This window comes from Chelonoidis abingdonii, chromosome 15, assembly GCF_003597395.2.
Source record: "Chelonoidis abingdonii isolate Lonesome George chromosome 15, CheloAbing_2.0, whole genome shotgun sequence".
In the NCBI taxonomy this organism is placed as follows: domain Eukaryota; kingdom Metazoa; phylum Chordata; order Testudines; family Testudinidae; genus Chelonoidis; species Chelonoidis abingdonii.
The window spans coordinates 37,417,430-37,440,052 of record NC_133783.1 but is presented as its reverse complement, the minus strand read 5'-3'; the positions used below and the strand labels follow the sequence as shown (position 1 = coordinate 37,440,052).

Genomic DNA, 22,623 nt, shown 5'->3' with positions numbered 1-22,623 from the left:
GTAAGGAAGCAGAACTTGACCCTTAATTAGTATATGCTGGTTTGGTATTGAAAATATAACTCTTTGTATGTTTTTGTTACAAAATCAGTAAAAACCTCTTACTGAAAAGAATTGTGTACAGTACAGTGGAAAATGACTAAGGAAATTATAATGAATACTATGGGTAACTGGTCTTATGTCGCTCGAGTTTTAGGGAATGTAAGTTAGCAATCAGAGTAGCTTAGATTTGGACAATTTTACACTGCAGTATCATTGGCACATTTTATGCCTGCTCTGACATGCCACCTAATGTTGTCAGGTCTGCCCTCTCTCAAGCAGAGGGAAGTAAGAAAGGAGGCTCCACTCTGCTGTGCTTCCAGCAGAGAAAGACATAAGAAAGATCGCCCCTCCCTCACTAACAAAGGGATTGTTTCATTTTTACAAGGCTGGTTGGCAGAGACGGATTCCAGCCACAGCCTCATCTTCCCCCACAGAACAGGGATGATTAGAAGTGTGTTTCTGTATTGCAGTTGGCTGTGTCAGAAGGAGAAATCCTGCTGCTCCTGTAGTTGGGCTTTATTGCAGACGTGTTTACAATAACAGCTGCAGTGAAAGGAAGACTACATTTCTTGTCAGAGATCCCCCTGCTTGGACTTGTTCCCACTTTCCATGCACAGCGCTAAACTTTCCTCTAGCCAAAACTTTTACTTCCTAGTCTTCATTTGGAAAGGAAGATTTATGGAGCTTTTGTTTAAACGTCTGTTGGGGATGGCAAATTCCTCCTTTTACCCTGAATATCTACCCCTTATACAATCAAATACTATCTGAGATTCTTCCCTTCTCTGGCGAAGGAGAGAAAGAAATGGATGTGTTCAGAGCACCTGAAAATGAGTCTCTGCTCTCTGGTCCCACCGCAAGCTCCACACCTTGGGATCCCTTCCACCACCCCCTGGAATTCATCCCGCCCTGGAACTTCCAGCTTCTAGCTGCATTAATGTTCTTGGTGACATCTCTGTCACTCTCCGAGAATTTTGCTGTCATATTGGTGACTTTTAAGTTCAAACAGTTGAGACAACCTGTCAATTATGTCATAGTAAACCTGGCTATAGCTGATTTTCTGGTCTCATTGATTGGTGGCACGATCAGCTTTTTCACCAATATAAAAGGCTATTTTTATATGGGACATTGGGCTTGTGTACTGGAGGGATTTGCCATCACATTCTTTGGTAAGCTTAACTTTGTTTATATTTGCATGTTCATTTGTCTTAATAGAGGCCTTAAGAAAAGAAGTTTCCCTCAGGCTCAGGTCTGTGTTGTGTAGGTTTAGAATCAAACAGAAACATCAAAGTGGTTGTGTACACTGCAACTTTATAAAGTCACTGACTTTACATGCAAATGATTTCACTGGCTCTTTCCCATAAATTATGTTCTGTAGTTGTTGTGGCTTGTGGAGTGCATGGTGCTCATTGAATGTCCATATAGTAGATCAGTATCTTTAACATATGCTTGATTATATTTTTCTGTAAAACAATTGTAGTAAAATATTTTAACAACAATATTTAACAATTTTCATGGTGTATATGTGTGAGGCAGAGTGAGAGCCAGCATGCACCTGCTGTTCACAAAGTATGAAAAAAACATTTTGATAGTGAAACTCCTCTTATTTTGTGAGTATCTTCCTATAGTTTGGGCAGGATTGTGATACTGCTGCAATAGTAATCTCTGACATAGTATACAGTTTTATAAACAAAGATCAGAAACTAATTTTGACAGGATCTATTTCATATCAGTCATTTTCCATGACCCTGTCTTGTTGTGTTACTTTACTAAATATAAGTATGTTAAAAACTGAAAAAGAATAGTAAACCTAGCAAGCTATAGCTTTTCTCCCTAAATACATCCCCTCACCTCCCAGGTCTTCAGCCCAGATAGGGAATTAACCTGAGGCATCCCATACAAAAAATAAATAAATTCCTGCATTCTAACGGTCTTTTCCTCTCTTTGCTGTTTTATAGCTGGGTATCATTATTTTGAAGTCACACAGCAGTGGTAATCTCCTAATCAGGTCAGCTCTCATACTCAAGGACAGTGCTAGAGAGCGAAGTCAGAAATATTGGTGTGTAGCCGTAACCATCCATACTGATGGATGAGAGCAGCCTGCAGTGAGTGACCCATCAGGAAGGTCCCTTGCCCTCCACTGACAGCTCGTCCATTCTTGAAGTTGCCAGATAGCATAAGGGAGACTGGGAATAGCTGAACCTGCCAACTTTCTTGGATTATTCTGAAATATTAAGTACCTCAAAGTGTGAAAATTATACAGTCAGGGGATTGTATTTGTTTCTAGCAACTGTATTTTGCCAAATAGAATAAGTCAAAATTACACAAGATCACTTACAAGCCCTTAACAGGTAATTAGTACTATTATTTTAGCACTTCTGTAATTTTTTTCTTCTTCCTCAAAGTGCTCTACAAAAATTGACTAATTAAATCTTTCCACATACCTCCCTATGAAGTATTATCTCACATGGGATAATGGGACAAGGAATATCATGGCAGAGCAAACGTCATTAACTCAGGAGTTGTTGGTTCCAGGTCTTGAGCTTAGATGAGGAGATATTGGAGTACTATGGCCTGCACTACAACTTAAAAAAAAAATCCATTCATCTTTGGGCATAAAGTTCTGCAAATGTAATTGGCAGTGTGGGGGGAGTAAAAAACTTTTGGGAAGGATTGCAGTGAATGTACAGGGCCAAACCTGCAGAGATGTGTTTGTGCAAGATTACAATTTAGAGAGGCTCACTCTTAAGAGACAGTATTATGAATATAGGAGTTTTGAGATGTGCCCTGGAAGGAAATTTGAGGACACAGTGTAGCTGTGTACAGCAGTTCACCACAGACACACTAGGTTTTTTAAATAGAAGTTGCATACCTTTCTCATTCACTACTTTGTTGTTTAATGAACCCCAGGATCATTACATGATGTCAGAACTGCTGCATGAAAGAGAATGCAGTAATTTTGAGGTTAACTCCTGTGTTTGAAACAAAAGTGGAGGAAAGGGGAGCACATGAAGAAGCAAACAGAGAAGAACAAAGGCTTTTGGATGTATTTTATGAGCACAATTGTAGCTTGTCTAACTTAAGAAGAGAAGAAAGCCAAATGTGGGTGTGTTGCAACCTTCACCCAATCTGCAGTTGTCAGAGAACTGGAATAAATTCTGACAGAGATTTGAACTGTATTCGTCTTTCATAGGAGAAGACGAAAAAAAGAAATAAAGTGAAATCAATCTTTTTGCATGTTGTTATGGAAGAAGCACCAGATATTTACAACAACTTTAAGTTTGAAGAAGGTAAAAGCATGAAGTTAAGTAAAATATTTACTAAATTTATGGAACATTGCATGCCAGAAAGGAATGAAACATTTAGAGTATGTCTAGACTACCCGCTGTATCGGCGGGTAGCAATCGATTTCTCAGGGATCAATATATCGCATCTCATCTAGACGCGATATATCGATCCCTGAACGTGTTCCCGTCGATTCCGGAACTCCACCAGCGCGAACAGTGGTAGTGGAGTCGACAGAGAGAGCCACAGACATTGATCCATAGCTGTGAGGATGAGAGGTAAATTGATCTAAGATACTTCGACTTCAGTTACGCTATTCACATAGCTGAAGTTGCATATCTTAGATCGATTCCCCCCCCCCAGTGTAGACCAGCCCTAAAAAGAGAGAAATTTTTTACCTGCATGCAAAAACCTGATGACACCATAGAGCAATATGTCACAAAATTAAGGAAACTCAGTAAAACTTGTGTCTTTGAGTTTACAGAGTTGCTGCTTAGAGACAGAATCATTTGTGGCACTAAAGACAATGTGTTCTGAGATAGACTGCTCTGTGAAGGATTTAACCTGAAAAAAAGCTCTATTGATATTCAAGGGGGGTAGAAATTGTGAAAGCACAAACCAAAGAGCTGAATTAATCAGAAGGAGTTATCCACCTACCAAGTACAAAAGAATATAGTCAGAAAGGGTCAAATTAAAAAGTGGAACCACCAGCTATGAAAACCACTGCTAGCAGGGAAACTAGGTACAGGCAGTTGTGTGAAAGATTTGGATCTCAGTAAGGCCCTAAACATTGTTTTGCCTTTGAGAAACTCTGGCATAGGTGTGAAAAAAAATAATCATTTTACAAAATGCTGCAAATCGCAGAAAAGTCAAGTGCATGTAGTTGAAAACAACTTAGTTGAGGAGTTTCACATAGATGTGCTGGGATCAAACAAAACTGATGAGATGGACCAGATGCTGCCAATGAAAGTGAATGAAGCAAATATTCCACTCAGACTGGATACGGGAACTCAGGTTAATAGTCTATCTGAACAAGATTATGAGGGACTGAAAATAGACCAAAACTAGGACCAACAAATATAAATATAATTGGCTATGCTGGAACAAATGTACCAGTAAAGTGAAGGTGCATCAGGAGCACCAAATATAAAAGCACCAAATACAGGTTTCCGTTCCTTGTAGTATCAAAGCAAGTGACACTAATTTTAGGCCTGGGTGCCTGTGAAAATCTGAGTCTGGTAAAATGCATGGTCTCACAACAAGATCATACTGAACCTGGCTATGAGGCACTCATTCGGGAATATCATGATTGATTGCTTGCAGGGTGAACAGTCAATCAAGATAAACAAGCTGATCCCTCAAGCTATCCATCCATGTAGAAAGGTGCCATTTGAACACAGTGATAAACATAAGGTGTCACTCATAAGAATGGAAGCAATGCACATAACACAAAAAATTGAGGAGCCAACAGGATGGGTGAGTTTCCTAGTCACTGTGGAGAATAACAACAGCCCGCTACATATGGGCTTAGATCTGAGAGACCACAACAAAGCTATAAAAGCCAGACAGGAGATTATTGCTCAATTTGAGAATGCACAATATTTCAGTAAATTGGATTCCTCCTCAGAATTTTGGCAGGAACAATTAATGGAAGAAAGCTCAAAATTATGCATATTTAATATCTCATTTGGAAGATACAGATTCTTATGTCTATCCTCAGCATAGCTTCAGCACCAGAAGTGTACCACAAAACCATACCTATGATATATAATGTCTCAACATGTCAACGGATGATATCATAATCTGGGGTTTAACTAACGAAGAGTGTTATTGTAGACTTCAGGAAGTTTTGGATGCAGCTAGAGTTGCAAACTTGAAACTAAATAGGGAGAGATGTGTTTTAGGGGTTCCAGAAATGACTTTTGTAGGAGATACTATTTCCAACAAAGGTGTAAAACCCGACAGGAGGAATGTTCCAGCCACTGAAATGATGCCGTGTACCCAGTCAAAGAAAGATGTCCAAGGGTTTCTGGGAATGTTAATTATCTTGGAAAATTCATCTCTAATCTATCTACAAAAGCAGCAGCTTCTAGAAAATAAAAATGAATGGTACTGGGGTGCTGAACAGGAGGAATCATAGAGAAGGTTTGAAACAACAGCTCATACAAGAGCCAGTGTTGAAGTTCTATGCACTAAGCAGGCCTATTAAAATTTCAGCAGATGCTTCGTAGTCTGGGTTAGGTGCAGTGATTTTACACAAAGACGATGATTGTTGGCAACCAGCGGCATACACATCCAACTCACTGATTGATGTGGAAACCAGATATGCCCAGATTGAGAACAAGCTTTTAGAAATATTGTTTGCCTGTGAGAGATTCAAGCAATATATTTATGGTGAGACAGTGGATGTTGAAACAGACAGCAAGCCTCTCATAGCATTATTTGGCAAACTGCTAAATGACTGTATCTGAAGTATGACGATAAAGCAGCAAGAGTATGATTTGGTTGTGACCTACACACCCAGCAAATTCATGTTTACTGTGATGCACTTTCCTAAGTGGTGACTCTCATTACAAAGCCAGAGAAGACCTTAGAGGTAGAGATGCAGGCCTGTATAGATCTGATTGTAAAGTCAGTTCCTGTAGCTAACAAAAAACTGCAACAAATAAGAGGGGAAACAGTGAAAGCTCAATCATTGGAGATCCTTAATGTGATAATTAAAGAGTTGCTTGAAGAAATATGCAGTTGCTGTCCAAGTATAAGAGACTATTGGTAGAGCCCTGCATGGATACAAATTTATACTCACAGATATGGATATCCACAGATATAAATTGGTATCCGTGGAACCGCAGAGCTCTCCCGGGAACACAGAGGTAAAAGGAGCAGAACATGAGGCCACCGCTCCCAGGAGCCATTGTTCTGCACTGGCAGCTCCTCCAGCATGGCTTTACTGCCCTCAGCCCTGCCCACTGGGGTGCGCACCAGGCCTGGTCATGCTAGAGTGTGCAAGCAGTGCACACGTCCCCAGACAGGAGATACAGACGGCAGCATGGAAGGGATGGGGACAGGGGTACAGCTGCACTGGAGGAGTTGCAGGCATGGGGCGCTGGCTCCTGGGAGCAGTGGCCTCATGTTCTGCTACTTTCACTTCTGTGGTTCCCGGGAGAGCCCTGCCGTTCCAATTTATATCCGCAGATATCCACATCCGTGGGTATAAATTTGTATCCACACAGGGCTCTCCCTATTGGAGCTGCAAACATGGACTTACTGTGACAGATTGAGTGATTTTCAGGGGCAGCAAGATTGTAATACCAATACATTTCCAGAAAGACATGCTATAGAAGATCCACAAGGAGTGCAACCAATGGGCACGAGAGGCAATGTTCCCTCTAATTTTTTCCATCCAGGTGCGGAATAAATTTTGTTATGTGCACTGCGGTAAAGAGTGCATGTGCACCACCAGTAGAAACAAAAAACCTAGATACAATATAGATTTTTAAGACATTACCATAGGGATAATTACTCCAGCCAGAACAGGCTAGGCATTTTAGAACTCACTACTCAAAGAACTAAATTTAAGTGTAAGAGAGAAATAAAAATTATGAAATGCATAGACCAGTCAAAAAACTAAAACACACTTTGAAAGAATAAAATTACAGAGAATATATGTGCATTGCAGGAACTACCAAATAACAACAAACAACAACAACACAAGTATGTGTTGGGAGGTGAGTGTGTGTGTGTGAGTGAGAGAGGGAGAGAGACAGACAGTCAGAGATTGTGTGTGCTGGGGAAGTCTGTGAGAGACCATGTGCTGTCTCTTGAAGGTAAAGACACTCACTCACTGTCTGTGCTCGGAGTCCTGGGTGAGGCTGGCCCATCTCCCCTGCTGGGGTACAGGGGTGGGTGGAGGGGAACACCCTGAAATCAGCACCCCTACTCCCCCCACCCTACACACACTCTGCACAGCCAGCAGGAGTGTCCCAGGAGCAGCAGGGGCTCCAAGGCAGAGGGCAGGAGCAAGGTGAAACACAGGGGGGAGGGGTACCTGAATACATGCTGCAGGCTGAATGTGAGCGGCTCTGTTAATCAACTGCGCGGCACTTCAAACATTCCTGGGCGGCCACCCCAATGTGCAGCTTAGAAGGAACACAGACGAGAGCTGATGTATTGACTGTGGATCAAGCACAAGATTACTAATGCAGTAGGAAACTGCTTTTTCTGCTTGAACGAAAAGCCATGCCAGCAGGCAGAGCTACTGAGACCTCGCACAGTGCCACAAAGGCCTTATGAGAAAGTAGGCACTGATTTATTTACTTAGCAAATCAAAGAATGATTTAATAGTCACAGATTATTATTCTCTATATCCAGATGTCTGCACACGGCACAGTACTAGTGGTAAGTCAGTGATAGCCAGCATGAAGGGAATATTTTCAAGACACGTCATTCCAGATGAAGTCTTTAGCAATAATGGGCTGCAATTTTCCAGCGCAGATTTTAGTTAATTTGCCACAAATTGGGATTTTCATCACAAAACATCAAGTTCAAATTACCCCCAATGAAATGGACTTGTGCAAAGGTCTATAGGGACAGTAAAGAACCTTATGAAAAAAGACTTTTGATAGTGGGGGCATTTGAATAGCTCTTTTTCAGCTCAGCTGTTAATGGGAAGGATCAGATCTAATTTACCAATCTCTGGTAACTTGCTGTAATCTCCGGACAATGAAACCATACGAAAGATTAAAGGAAATCAGAAGTAGAAGCAGAAATATTTTGAGAAAAAAAAGTCCATGATCTCCCATCTCTTAACCTAGGTAGTAGAGTGTGCCTGAGGAATTACACCTCTAATATTTGGAGCCAAATGGATCCCATTAAAGAACTGCTGTGTCCAAGGTCTTACATAGTCCACACAGACAAGAAGACACATTTTGGACTAATCAAAAGGATCTAAGATTAATTGCAGAAGTTTCCAAAACAGTGACAGTGGATGTGGATTCTGGCATTTACTAACTGACTGATGGCTTATCATCAATGGACAAAGGATAAACTGGCAAAAAACAAGAGAACTCAGACCCTAATGAAAGGCTGATACTGAGATGATTAGAGAGTGAGATCAAACATCCTGAAAAGCTCAGAGAGACTTGCTAACCTGGCTGGAGAAGGGGTTGTGACAGTCTGCACCATTATCATCACCCTTTTTACCAGAGTATGATAAATTTTGTACAACGTATGCCTTGTGAGGTTTCATTTGATAACTCATAATCTGCTGAACATTATTGTCCTGGTAAAATGTGTGTGGTAACATTGTATGTAAAGTTATAAGATTTTATTGTATAACATTGCTGTAATATGCTCCAAGATTAAGAAAATCAGGGGCAAACCAGTTTTTCAAAGACAAAGACACACTAGTGCCCCATCCAAATATCAGCATAATCAGATGAACTATTATAGACTATCACCAGTTAAGCAGCCATTCTGTAGCAGGAAGAAGGGTGTGAGTGAAAACTTTACATATTGACAATGGAACAGCCGGGAGCAGGGCTTAAATTGAGCTGGAGCCATCTGGAGCAGAGCTTCGGTAACTATTTTCAAACCCACAGGAGCCTCGGTGCCTCCCACCAGGTTGACATTTGAGCCCTGGTGCCCCCTCCCCCTACAAGGCTGAAGCCCTGAGCCATATCTCTCCTCCGCTAAATCCCCAAGGCACCCCCCTGCCGAAGCTGAAACCCAGAGCCCTGAATGGGAAGGGATGTGGGGGCTCCGGGAAATAGTCTCCGAGAATCTAAGTCCTGGCTGGGATCTTCCATGTAAACTGGCTGCCAGTCACCTGAACCCCAGCTGCAGATAATCCTCAAAGAGCAGAGAATGGTATAAGAATGGAGGACACTCACAACACAAATTACCTCTCTCCACCAGCTCTACTCACAGCAGCTACTATATTTAAAAGACAAAGGAAACATCCTGGCTGGGAGGCTTTTCAGCCAACACAGACTGTTGTAAGCATATGGTGAGATTAAAACCTTTGTTTTGAATCTATTTAGCGTACTAAATTAGGCATTAGTTTGCATATTATCTTTTAATGTCTTTGTAACCAATTCTGATTTTATACCTCATTACTTGTAGTCACTTAAAATCTCTCTTTCTATAGTTAATAAACTTCTTTTATCATTTTACCTAAATCAGTGTGTGTTGGGATTGAAGTGTTTGGGACCCTCCACTTGAGATAACAAGTCTGGTCCAGATCATTTTCCATTAATGAAATGACAGACATTCTATGAGCTTTATTGTCCAGAAGGAGAGAGCTGGGAGTACAAGATGCACATTTCTGGGGATAAGTCTGGGACTGAGAGTTTGCTGGTGTCGCCCTGTATGTAATTCATGAGTGGCTCGCCAGAGCATTCATGTAATTCAGCTGGGAGTGATTTTGCATGCTAGAGGCTGTGTGTGAGCAGGACCAGGAGTGTTTTTTTCTCCCAGGAAAGCAGTGTAAAAAGCACCCCAGGTTGGACACTTAAGGAGACACAGCTGTTCAGCTTTCCAGATTGTACGCTGGGTAACATCACAGGGGTATTTAAGGAAAGTGAGTAGTAAAGGGTCATGTCAGAGTGATATGCAGGTAACCCCTCCTCTCTAGACAGATGATACATTTTGTATATGGATTATAGTTTATGGAAACATATTAGTTGGGTCAAATTTAATGTATGTGTTATTAGATAGTTCTTCTATATATAAGAAATAAAAGCTAATTTTCTTTTAGGGGGAAGATGTAGAAATAAGTTTGTGCAACATTATAATTTAGAGAAGCTCCCTCATAAGGGACAGTATTATGAAATAAGAATTCTGAGATGTGCCCTGGAAGCAGGTGGTCTGAGAAAACAGTGCAGCTCTGTACAGCAGTTCACCGCAGATACTCTCTAGTTTTGTTAATAAACATTTTATTCCTTTCTCATTCACTGGTTTAATGAATCCCAAGATCAGTACAAGACCCTCAGCCCCACCACAAGCAGTTTAACTGAGGGGAAGCTCTGCATGGTCTAGGTGTCCCATGACAGCTCCTACCCTCACTACTCTGGGTCCTTGGTGCATGAGGTACACGCCTGGGGGAAAAGGAGTATCTACAATCCATGGGTAGTAGAATGGTTCCTTGAGGCAGCAGCCAGCTGCGTGTAAGACAGAGTTGCATAATATTTGAATTACAAATAGACTAAAGCTGTTTCAGACTTTTGAAAAGTCAGCTTTTAAAGACAGATCTTACCCAATTATTCTTACAAGCCACCTATGGCTTCCCTTGCAGTCTGAGAAGAAAAATCTTTCTATGGCACACAAGGAACAAGAGGAGAAATCCGATGCAATTAAAACAATCCACACTGGGGGTTGGTTTTTCTAAATCAGTGTACAGCAGGCGAAAGCTGTAGTCCAGTCTAAGAGCTTTTGCACAATTAAAATGAAACTCAAATATAGGGTAATGCTTTTCCACATGCACCCTTCACTTGAACTAACAGCAAAGGCTTGTGATGTAGGATGGAGTTTGCTTTTTGATCTACTGCTAAGATGGTATTATAATGTCCTCTTTTTGACAAAGTTGCGCATTTTCATTACAGGAATCGTTGGTCTCTGGTCTCTTGCTCTGCTGGCTTTTGAGCGGTACATTGTGATCTGTCGCCCACTGGGAAATATGCGCCTGAGGGGGAAGCATGCAGCCCTGGGCATTATCTTCGTGTGGATCTTCTCCTTTATCTGGACCATTCCTCCTACGATGGGCTGGAGCAGCTACACTACCAGCAAGATCGGAACTACCTGTGAACCCAATTGGTAAAGTAACTCCCATAGCACATCAGTGAAAAAACAAAAACAGAGGCTATACTAACTGAGAGCCTCAAAATACACAGAGGAGATTGTGTGCCCAATTATGTGCGCCTCGTTTGTGCTCACACAAACTCCAATATGTGCACAAGCCCTGATTTGTGCATGCACAGAGGTATTTGCCCACAATATTCATAGAAATTTTTATGCATCGGCAAAAAAGCATGCATACCCTTAGGTGGCTTGAACCACCTAAAATAAAATGTTATATTTCTATGGATCCCTTCATTTCAAAGGGTCACAACATATTTTATGATTATATTCTGTTTATAAAATATATCTGTATGTGAGAAATACTGATACTGCCACCAAGTGTCTTGTTGTTACACTCTATTGATCTCCAAGAGCATCAGTCTTACAGCACAACATATAAGGGTTGATTTATAATCAAACTCCCACACACACACGCACGTACGCATGCACGCACACACACAGCACCCGTGATATCACTGGAGAACATGAAAGGATTCTTTTCCTCTCCCCAAAACAAAATGGGGACATACTAATGTAATATTAAGAATAATACATTTTGTGTTTTATACAGGTATTCGGGAGCCTATAATGATCACACTTACATTATTACATTCTTCACCACCTGTTTCATACTGCCATTACTTGTGATTTTGGTATCCTATGGAAAATTGATGAGGAAACTAAGAAAGGTAGGTACTGACACTACAGAATAAACAAACAAAAAGGCAAAATTACACAGTTGTTTGGGATTTTCAGCACATGAGCACTGTTCCAAGACCCCCAAACTGTGAGCAGATTGAATTTCCAAACATAGCGCATAGTCAGCAGATTTATCATGGCTTGTTAAAAAACCATTCTTCCACAGAGAAATTCATTCACTGATTAGTAATTACTCTTCAAAAGTCTGACGTTTGAATCATTTATCAGTACATCCTGTAAGTTAAATATCAGAGGAGTGAAAGAACATGCTGCACTATGAAAACAAACAAAGAAAGGGAACAAGCCAATATAGCTTTATTTACAGTTTTACTTCCAGTCAGTGGAGTTTCTTCAGATTTAAACCAGAGTAAGTCAGAATCTGCTCAAAATGTCCAGTTTTTGAAAATGTGAAGAGCTGTGTTGTGGAATATGACACTAATGCTTAAAACCAACATTATTTAACACTCTGACACAAGATATTTACATGATCTCGTAGAAACCATAAATTAAAGAAGATTGTGCAGCACGTAGTGTGGAAGGCAGTAAACTGAATCCAGAAGGTTCTCCAGGGACACTGGGACCTGAAAAGAATAATAGTCTTGAAAAATGTTTCTGGCTAAGATTTAAAAACGATGCCAACTTTCTCAAAATAGTACACATGCAAAAAAGGAATGCTCACAAATTTGCTTAAAGTGTGTTAATAAGCTACTCACTATGTCTTCCTCCTAAGAAGAGATTGTTACCTTTGTTTCATCAACAATGCAGCACCCTCATAATACTTCATCTAAGATTTAAAGAAAGCAGACTACATTGTACTGGGATTTTTCATTTAGTGTTTGTTTATTCAAATGTTTATTTATTCTGCATGTCAAGGCAGGTCCTGTGTGTAAAACAAGACAGAAGAGAAAAGTTAAGGAAATGAGTACCTGAGCTTTCATCCCAAAGACAAGTTTTAATTGTCTGCTGGGATAAGTTGGATGGAAAACTACATGTTGTGGGTGAAATTCTAGCCCTACTGAAGTCAATGGGAGTTTTTCCATTGACTTCAGTGGGGCCAGGACTTCATCTTGTATATATCCAGGGGAGGCTAGCTGAAATAGCTGCACAAAGATTCATGTAGGTCCTAAACAAAAAGTGTTCTCAAACTTTGGCGTTAACTACAGAAGAACACTCTGATGTGGAAGTGGACCCTTTCAGCGAAAGAGAGAAGTAAATTGTAATGTACTAGAACCCCCAGAGCATTTATGCCTGTGTTGACTTCAAAACAATCCAAACTCTCTAAACATTGTTGATAAAGGTGATGAACCTTTATTTCCAAAATCCATTACTCGTGGTTCCCCAAACAGTTTTTTGATGCGGCTGCTCCAATGGGGTTGCCTTCCTTGGTTTAGCAGGACCAACAGAATTTTTTTTTGACATACAGAAAAGAAAATTAAAATGTGGAGGGAAAGATGGGTTTCCTTCAGCACATACAGCAGCTTTGATCAGCTCCTCTTCCTCAGGAAGCAGTGGAATGCAAAAGGATGGCCACTCAGATAGTCATTTCTACATAGAAAAGGGGTTTTCCTGTAGACTCCAGAAGGCAAAAAGAGAAATGGGAAAGAGGAGATATAAGATAGGAAAGGAAAACGACTTATTAATGAAGGGATGATAACAGGAACCTAAGACTCACATTGCAAGTGCTGTTCAGGATTTAGCTGAAGCCAGTGATGTTCCCTCCCTCTGACTCGGTCTAGTCAGGAATCTTTCATTACCAGGACAACGAAGACCTAACAGTGTCATGATGGATTCTGGGGTTCCAGGAATTATCTTCAAATAAGCAATGTCCAAATCTGTGACTTTACTGGGAGCCTTCAAGACTCCTTAGCATGGTTCTTTTAGTGAAGCCATTCAGTTTGTACTAATCTTTGTCCACAACTTTTGCTGACTTTTATCAACAATTGTATATAACAGACTGAACTGAGGTTTCATTACCTTTAACAGGGTAAAGTACAGGCCTCTGCACAACAGTATGTTGATACTGGTTTCTTGCGCAAGAAGCTCTGTAATTGCCATTAGATTGTACTAAATACAGCAATTAAATAAAGCAGAGAGGGACGCAAGCCTCAAAATTTGGATCCTGAATGTTCCTAAATGCAGATGTTTCCATCTAGTGATTTTGTCTGGGGCCATCTCTGTTTGGAAACGTGCTGCTCTGGAGTCTCATCAGTTTCTTTCCAAACAGAGTCACTGGCCGCAGCAGTCCCATCTCTTAATATTCATGTCTCTACAGATCCAACAGAAGGTTTAAAAACCAGTTTGAAAGTTACTAGAGGACTGAACAATTTAAGGAAAGTTTTTAATTACTAGTTTACAACAGAGATAAAGCTCTTATGCTGCATTCCTTCATTTGGTAGATAAAGCACCACTTCAGGGCTCCTTATCAATTGATTGGTCCAGGATTTAGGAGGAATACATCAATTGTCATCTGTGGCAAGCCAGAGTTAAAAGGGACAGGCTAATGTGAGACAAGTAGAGATGGAGCAAAGTCAAAATACTGTCTAAACACAGTACCAGAAAAATACATCCTAATTGCCATTTACACACAGACACACAGTGTGGAATAAGCCACAACATCTCCATTAGGATTAATGGGAAGGAGTGCAGTGTGGAAACACAGAGTTTATAGCTACTGTCAAGACTGTATCTCTGTTTAGACACTTTGCATCATATGCACATCTGTGGCTAAGAAACATTTTCCATAGCTGACAGGAGAATGAGGGGATTTGCATTGTCCCAGCCCTGGCAACACCGCACTGGGCTAGGCTTTTGGCCCAGATTAGAGAACCTTCAGTCTGCTCTCATCAGGGCCAGCTACCAACAGCTCAAAGGGATTGCAGAGGGAACTCACTCATGCCATTGATGGCAGCTCTATGCCATCTGAGAAACTTAGGAGAGAACCTCTGAGAACTGGAGCTGCTGGGTTTATTGTCAGTTTGTGCCAGTAGGACAGTACAAAGCACCTGGAGCCTGGCCCAGAATCCAGGCCTCTATTTATATACTGCAACACTGCCAATCCCAGAAGTTCAAAAAATCATGAGATTGGCCCCAAAATCAAAAGATTTAAAAAAAATGTGAATCATATTTTCAATCCCGCTTTTGTTTTCTGAACTCCCCTGTACCTGCCCTGCAATGTGGGATAATCCAGTATTGCCAACTTTCACAAATGTAGAGCCAGAGAGGTAATTTTGCCCCCTCCCCCCAGCAGGAACTCACACTGCAGCCCCCAATTGAGTTTGGGGCCACACTGTGCGATGTGCTGTACAAACACAGAGTAAGGGAAAGTCCTGAAGAGTTTACAACCTAGTGCAAAGCATAGGGGTGAGTTAGTGGTGTGGGAGCTGGAACTGAGATTCGCTAAACTTATCGCACATGTGGGACATCCAGCTTCCCTTAGATAGGAACAAGATCTAATCTCTGTTGAGCTAAGCAAGATACAAATGGGTGACCTACAAGTGAAAGGCTCTAGAGCTCATTAGCAATGCCCTGAGGCACCCACTCCCCATAAGCACTAAAGTTACACATTCAAGAGTGAGGCTGATTTTCTGGAAGGATAAGTTCATATGAAATCAAGTTCTGGTCTTTCATGGAGTTTACACGGGCAGGATCTTCTGCTTTCTGGGAACACAGGCAAAATCTTCCAAACTAAACAGGAACAAGGCACTCTTGCTCTTAAGAGTGTTCACACATGGAGTTGATCAGGAGTAAGTCCAGGTGCAGCCAAGCCCTTAACAGTCTCAAATACATTCTGAATCAGCCACGCTGTTCTTAAAGGGACAGCTCCCATTAACCAAAATAAAAACACTAAACATACAACCATAAAACCATCTTTAACACAACATCCAAATACATCCCACAGGTCACTTCTTGGACTATTACACAGACATGTATAGATTTTTCACCTCCACACACTTATCATCATCATTTGAACCCACAACTATCAGCAACATAGCACCAAGCTCACCCACTTGAGTTAGAGGAATAATTAATAGAGGAAGAGTATGCTATTTTCATCTGGGTGAGCCATGTCATATATGGAAAAACACCACACATATGGGGAGTGGGTTATACAAGTATTTGAGAGACAGCAGTGGAATACTGAGAAAGCAACTTTAGCTTGCCTCTCCCTTTGATAGCTAATACTGCTCCTCTTGTCTGAGGGCTACATGATTCACCCTTCCTCCAGTTCTCTCTCCTAGCACCTATTCATCTGTTTTCTCTGCATCTCTCTCACCCCATTTCTCTGAGCATCTGCCTCTCCACTTTTTCTTGCATTTCCTTTCTCTGTCCCTTTCTTCCCCCTCCTTTTTTTCAGTTCACAGAAATGTTGGTGATTGTAACAGGGAAATGGGATGGAGAAGGAAAAAGAAGAATGGACAGGAAGGGAGATGTGATTTAGGATCACTGTCAAAGTTGTTGATGGAGATGGTTTGTGAAAGGACTGCCACTGCATGGAGAGAGTGTGTGCGCCTTGCACATTGTGTCACAAGCATCACCAGGCCATTACACAGCCAGTTAAACATACTGTATTTGCCCTCAGCGCCTATTCTCCTTTTCAAGAATCACCACATGAAAACATAGGAATAACTTCTCCAACCTGCACCTCTGGGGTAGGTTCCCAGAGCTCAGGGCTCTTTTTCATTGGCTTCTTCCCCATACAGCTTGTTCCACAGTGTAAGCATGACCACCTATGCTCCAGGAAGTACTGACTTCTCTTGGTTGGCATCACATGATGATGCTGTCACACAACACACTATGCGATACCTATCTGCTGAACTCAAACCTGTCATGATTCAAAGAAGGACTTTGGAAATGAATTTGCAAATATCCCCAAAGTGTTTGTCTTGTTCTAGTAAACACCATAGTCAGAATGTATTAGCTCTGCCTTGGAATCAGGCAAACAATTTTTAGTACTGGAGATGGGCCTAACTTGCAAAGTTCGGGGGATGGTTGGATGCTTCCCAAAATTTAGTGGTGCTTGGAACTGAAGTTTGGGGATGAGTCCCTCTCTATTTTATATATTAGGAAATAATTAAAAGGAGACTTTCCATTTTGAACATACAGTTCATCTTTCAGAGGAAGACTCAGTCCTTGAAAAACAAACAAAACAACCCTCCCACCCATCTCAATAGAGAAAAAAAATTAGTATATCTCCCAAAACAAAATGTTCTCTGAAGGCTTAACTACTTAACCTTATTTAATTTGGCCTTACAGATCCGATCTGGCTAGCAAACAAACTCCTTTACTAAAAGACAGTATATGACTTTCATTTAGGGATTTAGCTTTTCAGCTTAAAACTTAAAATAGCTGATAAAACAACACTGATTTTAACTGTTCAAGAATCTGTTTTTTAAAGAAATAAACTACTGAAAACAACTACCAAATAGAAAGAGGCAAGGTTCCTCATTAGGTACTCTGCTGATTTCATCCCTTAGTACATCCAGTATGATATCAATATGGAAGCTCAGTGCATGGGTGTGTCGGTGTGGTTACATACAGTTTACAGCACACAATTCAAACAATAAATGATCGCTTTTATGATTATTTGTAAAAGTGCTACATCTTTCTAATTACACAAATGATATTTGCTCAGATGAAAGCTGTCATAGTTCAAGTAAAACCATAAAAATTGATTTCTCTAGGAAGTTATAAGGCATTAAAATAGCCAAAATAAATAGAAATGAGTAAAAATAGGAACTGAGAACCCAAATTCCTAATTCCTTCTAGAAATCTGACTTGTTTGGGAAGCGGCCCAGGAATTTAAAGAACTTAATCCTTTAATCATCTGTTTTAAATGTGCATATTACTCTCCTTCACCACCTTTTCTAAACGGTTACTATCTGTTAAACAACTCTAGTGTTCCTCTCCAGAGATGACTGTATTTCAAATATGGGTGAAGTGATTCCTAGGTAGGTGTAACCCATGCTGGCTGGGTGTTGCACTCTTTAGTGGCACCCAGACCAGCTAGAGACTGATGAGCCTTCTATAGCCTTGGCTAAGAGACATATGTCTTTTAGCTCAGGTAGTAGTTGCTCTTGTGTTAAGCTCCAGCGGTTCCAGACTTTATCCCTGCTAACAACGACCGTTGTCTGTCAGAGTTACATAGGTACATATGAAAAGCACCATATAAATGTCATGGGATCTTTGGGTCTTGGCTTGGCTTTTTGTTCTGTGTTGTACAGTGCCTAGCACTGGTCCATGACTGCGGCTCCCACACGCTAGCACAACATAAATACATTATTATCATTGGAGATGTATCCTCATTACCATTAAGTACTCTTAATTGCTATCATTTTAACCCAGCTCACTCTTTGTTTCTATACTTGACTGCTAACAGCCACCATTTCAAACATGTCAGTTATCACAGAATGCCTCTAGTCCTGCTAACTCTGGGGTTCCAAATTAACGACTGAGACTTTTCAACTTTAGAACTAAATAATTTGGAGTCTTATGCAAAATCATAATGCCACAGAGCCACTCTTTTTTTTAAATGAAAATACATTATTGTAATCAAGCACTCAGTTTCAGGTACATATTCCAACGAAAGGGGTAACAGCAATAAACCAGTCTCTTTTCATACTAGATTTTTTAATCAAAACAAAATTATCCTGGCTAAATCAAGAGCAAATGCATTCAAACCAGCTGGAAAAACATATTGTGCAAAACTTAAAGCATTCCCCATTGGGATTTAGGTGCCTAGGTCCGTTAAAAATGCCATTAGGTGCCATCTGCACCTTTTGGAGCCGAAATACCTTTAAAACTTGGCCCCTAAATGCTGATGGAACAGTGGAAAATGTAGGGCTGTAATAGTTCAGCTGAATCTACTTTGTCACATGCCATCATTTCTCTTTCTTCGGGTTGGCCAGCATGAGACTTGGTAAGCAAAGATATTAGCACCTAATAAAGTAGAAGTTCTTTCATGTATTATTCACTAGGCTCCAGGGTTTCTAATGCCACTCAGTGTTAGTGCACTTCCCGTATTAATTATGTAACAACTCACAGGTTCAGTACGATACTCTAGAAAAAGCAATGAAACAGCCCAGAGAATATGCGTATAAAGTTATCCTCTCAAGCTCTTTTTATTCCAACTCACTCAGACTGTACATTGTGGAATATCCCTCAACATCCAATGTCAAGTAAATACCTCTAAGCTTCCCAAATGGTCTTTGCAGGAAGACAACTTCCTCCGAAGTACTACATATGCTGTGTTAATCCTGATGTACTCAGTTCATAGTGCTTGTTTGCTGCTGTCTGGTGGCGCATGCAGAAGCAGAGTGTCTGATATACACTTCTGGCATTTCTGCTACTTGTGCTCTAATGATCACTCATGGTGAATAGGTAGGCACATGTACAACTGTAATATGGATAATTCCTGTTAACATTACTATCACTCTCCTATCTATCTCCAAAGCACTCTGAAAAATTAGCACCATAATCAGGTGCTGCATATTTGTTATTTGACTCACCAGGAACTCTTTTTTTCCAGGTGCAAGCTAAACAGGGTGCAAGTCAGGCTTAAACTGGTTTAAGTATCCATGTGCAAAGTTGCACTGGTTTAACTAATTTAGTGTAACATCACACCTTTAGTTAAACTGGTACAACTTCTGTGTTTAGACCTATAGGCAGAGTCAGAATCATAAAAAAGAGGAAAAAGATGTTTGAAATTGATGAAGCTGGTGAAGAAACTCACACGGAGAGGTGCTTGGTTGGACTGACAGACAAAGAAGATGATTTTGTAGATGAGATCATAGTTTTAAGATTCCTTGAATCCAAGGGGGGAGGGAGTTTGTTGCATTTACCTTTATTTGTCATGGAATTGTGTTTGCATTTGTAGTTTGCTGCCTACTGGAAAAGAAAAAGAGGCTGCTTAAAAGATTAGAGCAGGAGTCGGCAACCTTTCAGAAGTGCTGTGCTGAGTCTTCATTTATTCACTCTAATTTAAGGTTTCACATGCAAGTAATGCATTTTAACGTTTTTAGAAAGTTTCTTTCTATAAGTCTATAATACATAACTAATCTATTGTTATATGTAAAGTAAATAAGGTTTTAAAAATGTTTAAGAAGCTTCATTTAAAATTACCTTAAAAGGCAGAGCCCCCAAGACCGGTGGCCAGGATCCGGCAGTGTGAGTGCCACTGAAAATCAGCTTGCGTGTCGCCTTTGGCACGCGTGCCATAGGTTGCCTACCCCTGGATTAGAGATTTGAGAAGGATGGGATACTGCTTCCAACGGTGTTGATAAGAATATACCAAATTTAAAGTCAGTTGAGTTTGAAGCTTTAAAAGACTTTGAACCAGATCCTCAGCTGAGGTAAACTGATGTATCTCTGTTGAAGTCAATGGAGCTATGCTGATTTATACCACCTGAGGGTGTGCCCCTTGTTTTTATTTCATACCTTTAAATTAATCTGTTTTATAAATTACACATGACAGTGTAGCCACTTGAATTTATGCTACCAGGTCTCAGCTGAGCTTCATAAGTATGTGGCCTTGCATTCTGAATAGAGGGCCAAATCCTGTGCACTTTGCACATAACTAAAGTCAATTGGATTAAGTATTCTGCTGGGATTGTGTTTAAGGCACAAAGAATTTGGCTGTGAGATTGTAAAATGCAAGAATTAGTGCTCCTCCTTTGTAATCAAAGATATTGTCCTTTAAAACCCCCAAACTTTTATAATGATACTACTTGTAATTCACATAAATCCTCAGTGAACCTCACATGTTATGATCTAGTAACAGCAACGTTACAGGTTGTCTTAAAAAAAAAGCAGCTAGTCTTCTTACTAGATTTACTGATCCATGTCCTTTTTTCTTATTGTTAACTAATATATGCTGGCTAGCATCAGTATATATTACACTGATAATACTACCCGCAATATATAGTCCAACCATTTAAGTCTACACATTATTAAGCATTAGTATAGCAGTTATTTAGTCCAAATTGGCCTGTATCTTTGTTATAATCCTGTGCACTTAGATTAAGTATCCCATAACAACTCACATGAGCTGAAGTAAGCCTTGGCTTGAGTAGATAGGAAAACTGTCAGTATCAGGGAAATATCATTATTTCCTCGTGACAACAGGAAAGGACTTACCAACATAAACCTATGAGGTGTCTTGAGGCCCCTTTGGTACCTGGAATGCACGTGCTCAGAACAAAGATAAGGGGACATCATGACCTGAAATGCAGGGGTTCAGAACAAAAGATAAAGGGGTACCCTCATGGTACCAGAAACAAACCAGGAAAAAAGCAGAGTAATTGAATCCAGTTTCACGTGACGTATATAGTACCTTTTACTGGTAAACTTGTAGGGTATAAAAAGATGGCTTTGGGGATATAACTTCAGGGAGTACACCTTTTGCACAAGGTGAATGTAACATCACTGGATGGGACTGCTCTTCTGAGACTGCTATTATATAGATCCTTTTTCCTGTACTATATTAATAAACCTGACTGACACTGGTTATTTTGTCTGTTGAGTATATTTCATAACAAAATAACAAACCAAAGTGTGGTCAAGCAACTGACGATATTATTTTCTACCAAATTTTCTGGAACCTTATGTTTTTTTCTTTAAAGGTGTCAGATACTCAAGGCCGATTGGGGACTACAAGGAAACCTGAAAGACAAGTCACTCGAATGGTTATTATTATGATCCTTGCATTTCTAATCTGCTGGTCTCCATATGCAACCTTTTCCATTATTGTCACTGCATGGCCTTCCATTTATCTGGATCCTCGTCTGGCCGCAATCCCAGCTTTCTTTTCCAAAACAGCTACAGTTTATAATCCGATTATTTATGTCTTTATGAACAAACAGGTACTGTATGCCTTCAATCCTCATATTTTGATATTTTGTTTGACTCATTCCTGAGTGAATGGTGTTGTTTCAGTAATTAATTTTATCTACCCACATGTTAATTCATTTAGATAAATATTGCTCCACTTACGTTACACATCATTCTGAATTAAAATAACCCAATATTTATATCCATCTACTGTATATTGTATATTGTAGGGTCAAATTTTAGGGCAGGGACTCTGATCTGGCTGGTCTCTAAGCATTGCTGCAATATAAACGTTTAATAATAAATAATAATAACAGAGATATTTTAAGCTTCATAGTAAGTTTTTAAAAAAAATAATTTAGTCTCCTTTATTTTATAATTTTAGTTCAGGAGGTGTTTCATTCAGCTGTTTGGATGCAGTGACAGAGAGACTGCAGCGTCCAATATGAACCCAACTTTGGAGAGAGCGGTGCTAACCCAGGACAAAGGTGGTGGTGAAATGTTCACAATAGCAGCACACACCATTTCAAACAGGAGAAATGAGGATGAACAGAGGGGCTGCCATTCTTTTGCTCAGCTGACAGTTTCAGAAAACAAAGTCTGTCCGATGTAAACAGAACAAGTTTTGAGATAAGAAATGCAGCACTAAGGCCACGTCTACACTACGGGATAATATCGAATTAGCTAAAATCGGTTTTATAAAACTGATATTATAAATTCGATTTCATGTGGCCACACTAGGCACAGTAATTTGGCGCTGTGCGTCCATGGTCCGAGGCTAATGTCGATTTCTGAAGCGTTGCATTGTGGGTAGCTCTTCCGTAGCTATCCCATAGTTCCCGCAGTCTCCCCCGCCCCTTGGAATTCTGGGTTGAATCATTATTGTCGCAGGTGGTTCTGGGTAAATGTCGTCAGTCATTCCTTCCTCCGGGAAAACATCAG

General features: G+C 40.4%; 1 protein-coding gene across 1 annotated transcript; it reads left to right on the top strand.

Moving 5' to 3' along the window:
* Positions 1-841: 841 nt before the first annotated feature.
* Positions 842-22,294, top strand: LOC116836221 (vertebrate ancient opsin-like). The gene is made up of 5 exons (XM_032799698.1): positions 842-1,205; positions 10,923-11,133; positions 11,729-11,846; positions 21,474-21,713; positions 22,067-22,294. Exons 1-5 carry the CDS (start codon positions 842-844, stop codon positions 22,292-22,294), a joined length of 1,161 nt encoding a protein of 386 aa, XP_032655589.1.
* The last annotated feature ends 329 nt before the right edge of the window (positions 22,295-22,623 follow it).

Coding starts and splice junctions, on each gene's coding strand:
- LOC116836221 (XM_032799698.1), top strand. CDS start 842: ATGGATGTGTTCAGAGCACCTGAAAATGAGTCTCTGCTCTCTGGTCCC. Junction 1,206..10,922: donor ATTTGCCATCACATTCTTTG/GTAAGCTTAACT, acceptor TTTTCATTACAG/GAATCGTTGGTCTCTGGTCT. Junction 11,847..21,473: donor TGATGAGGAAACTAAGAAAG/GTAGGTACTGAC, acceptor TTTTCTTTAAAG/GTGTCAGATACTCAAGGCCG.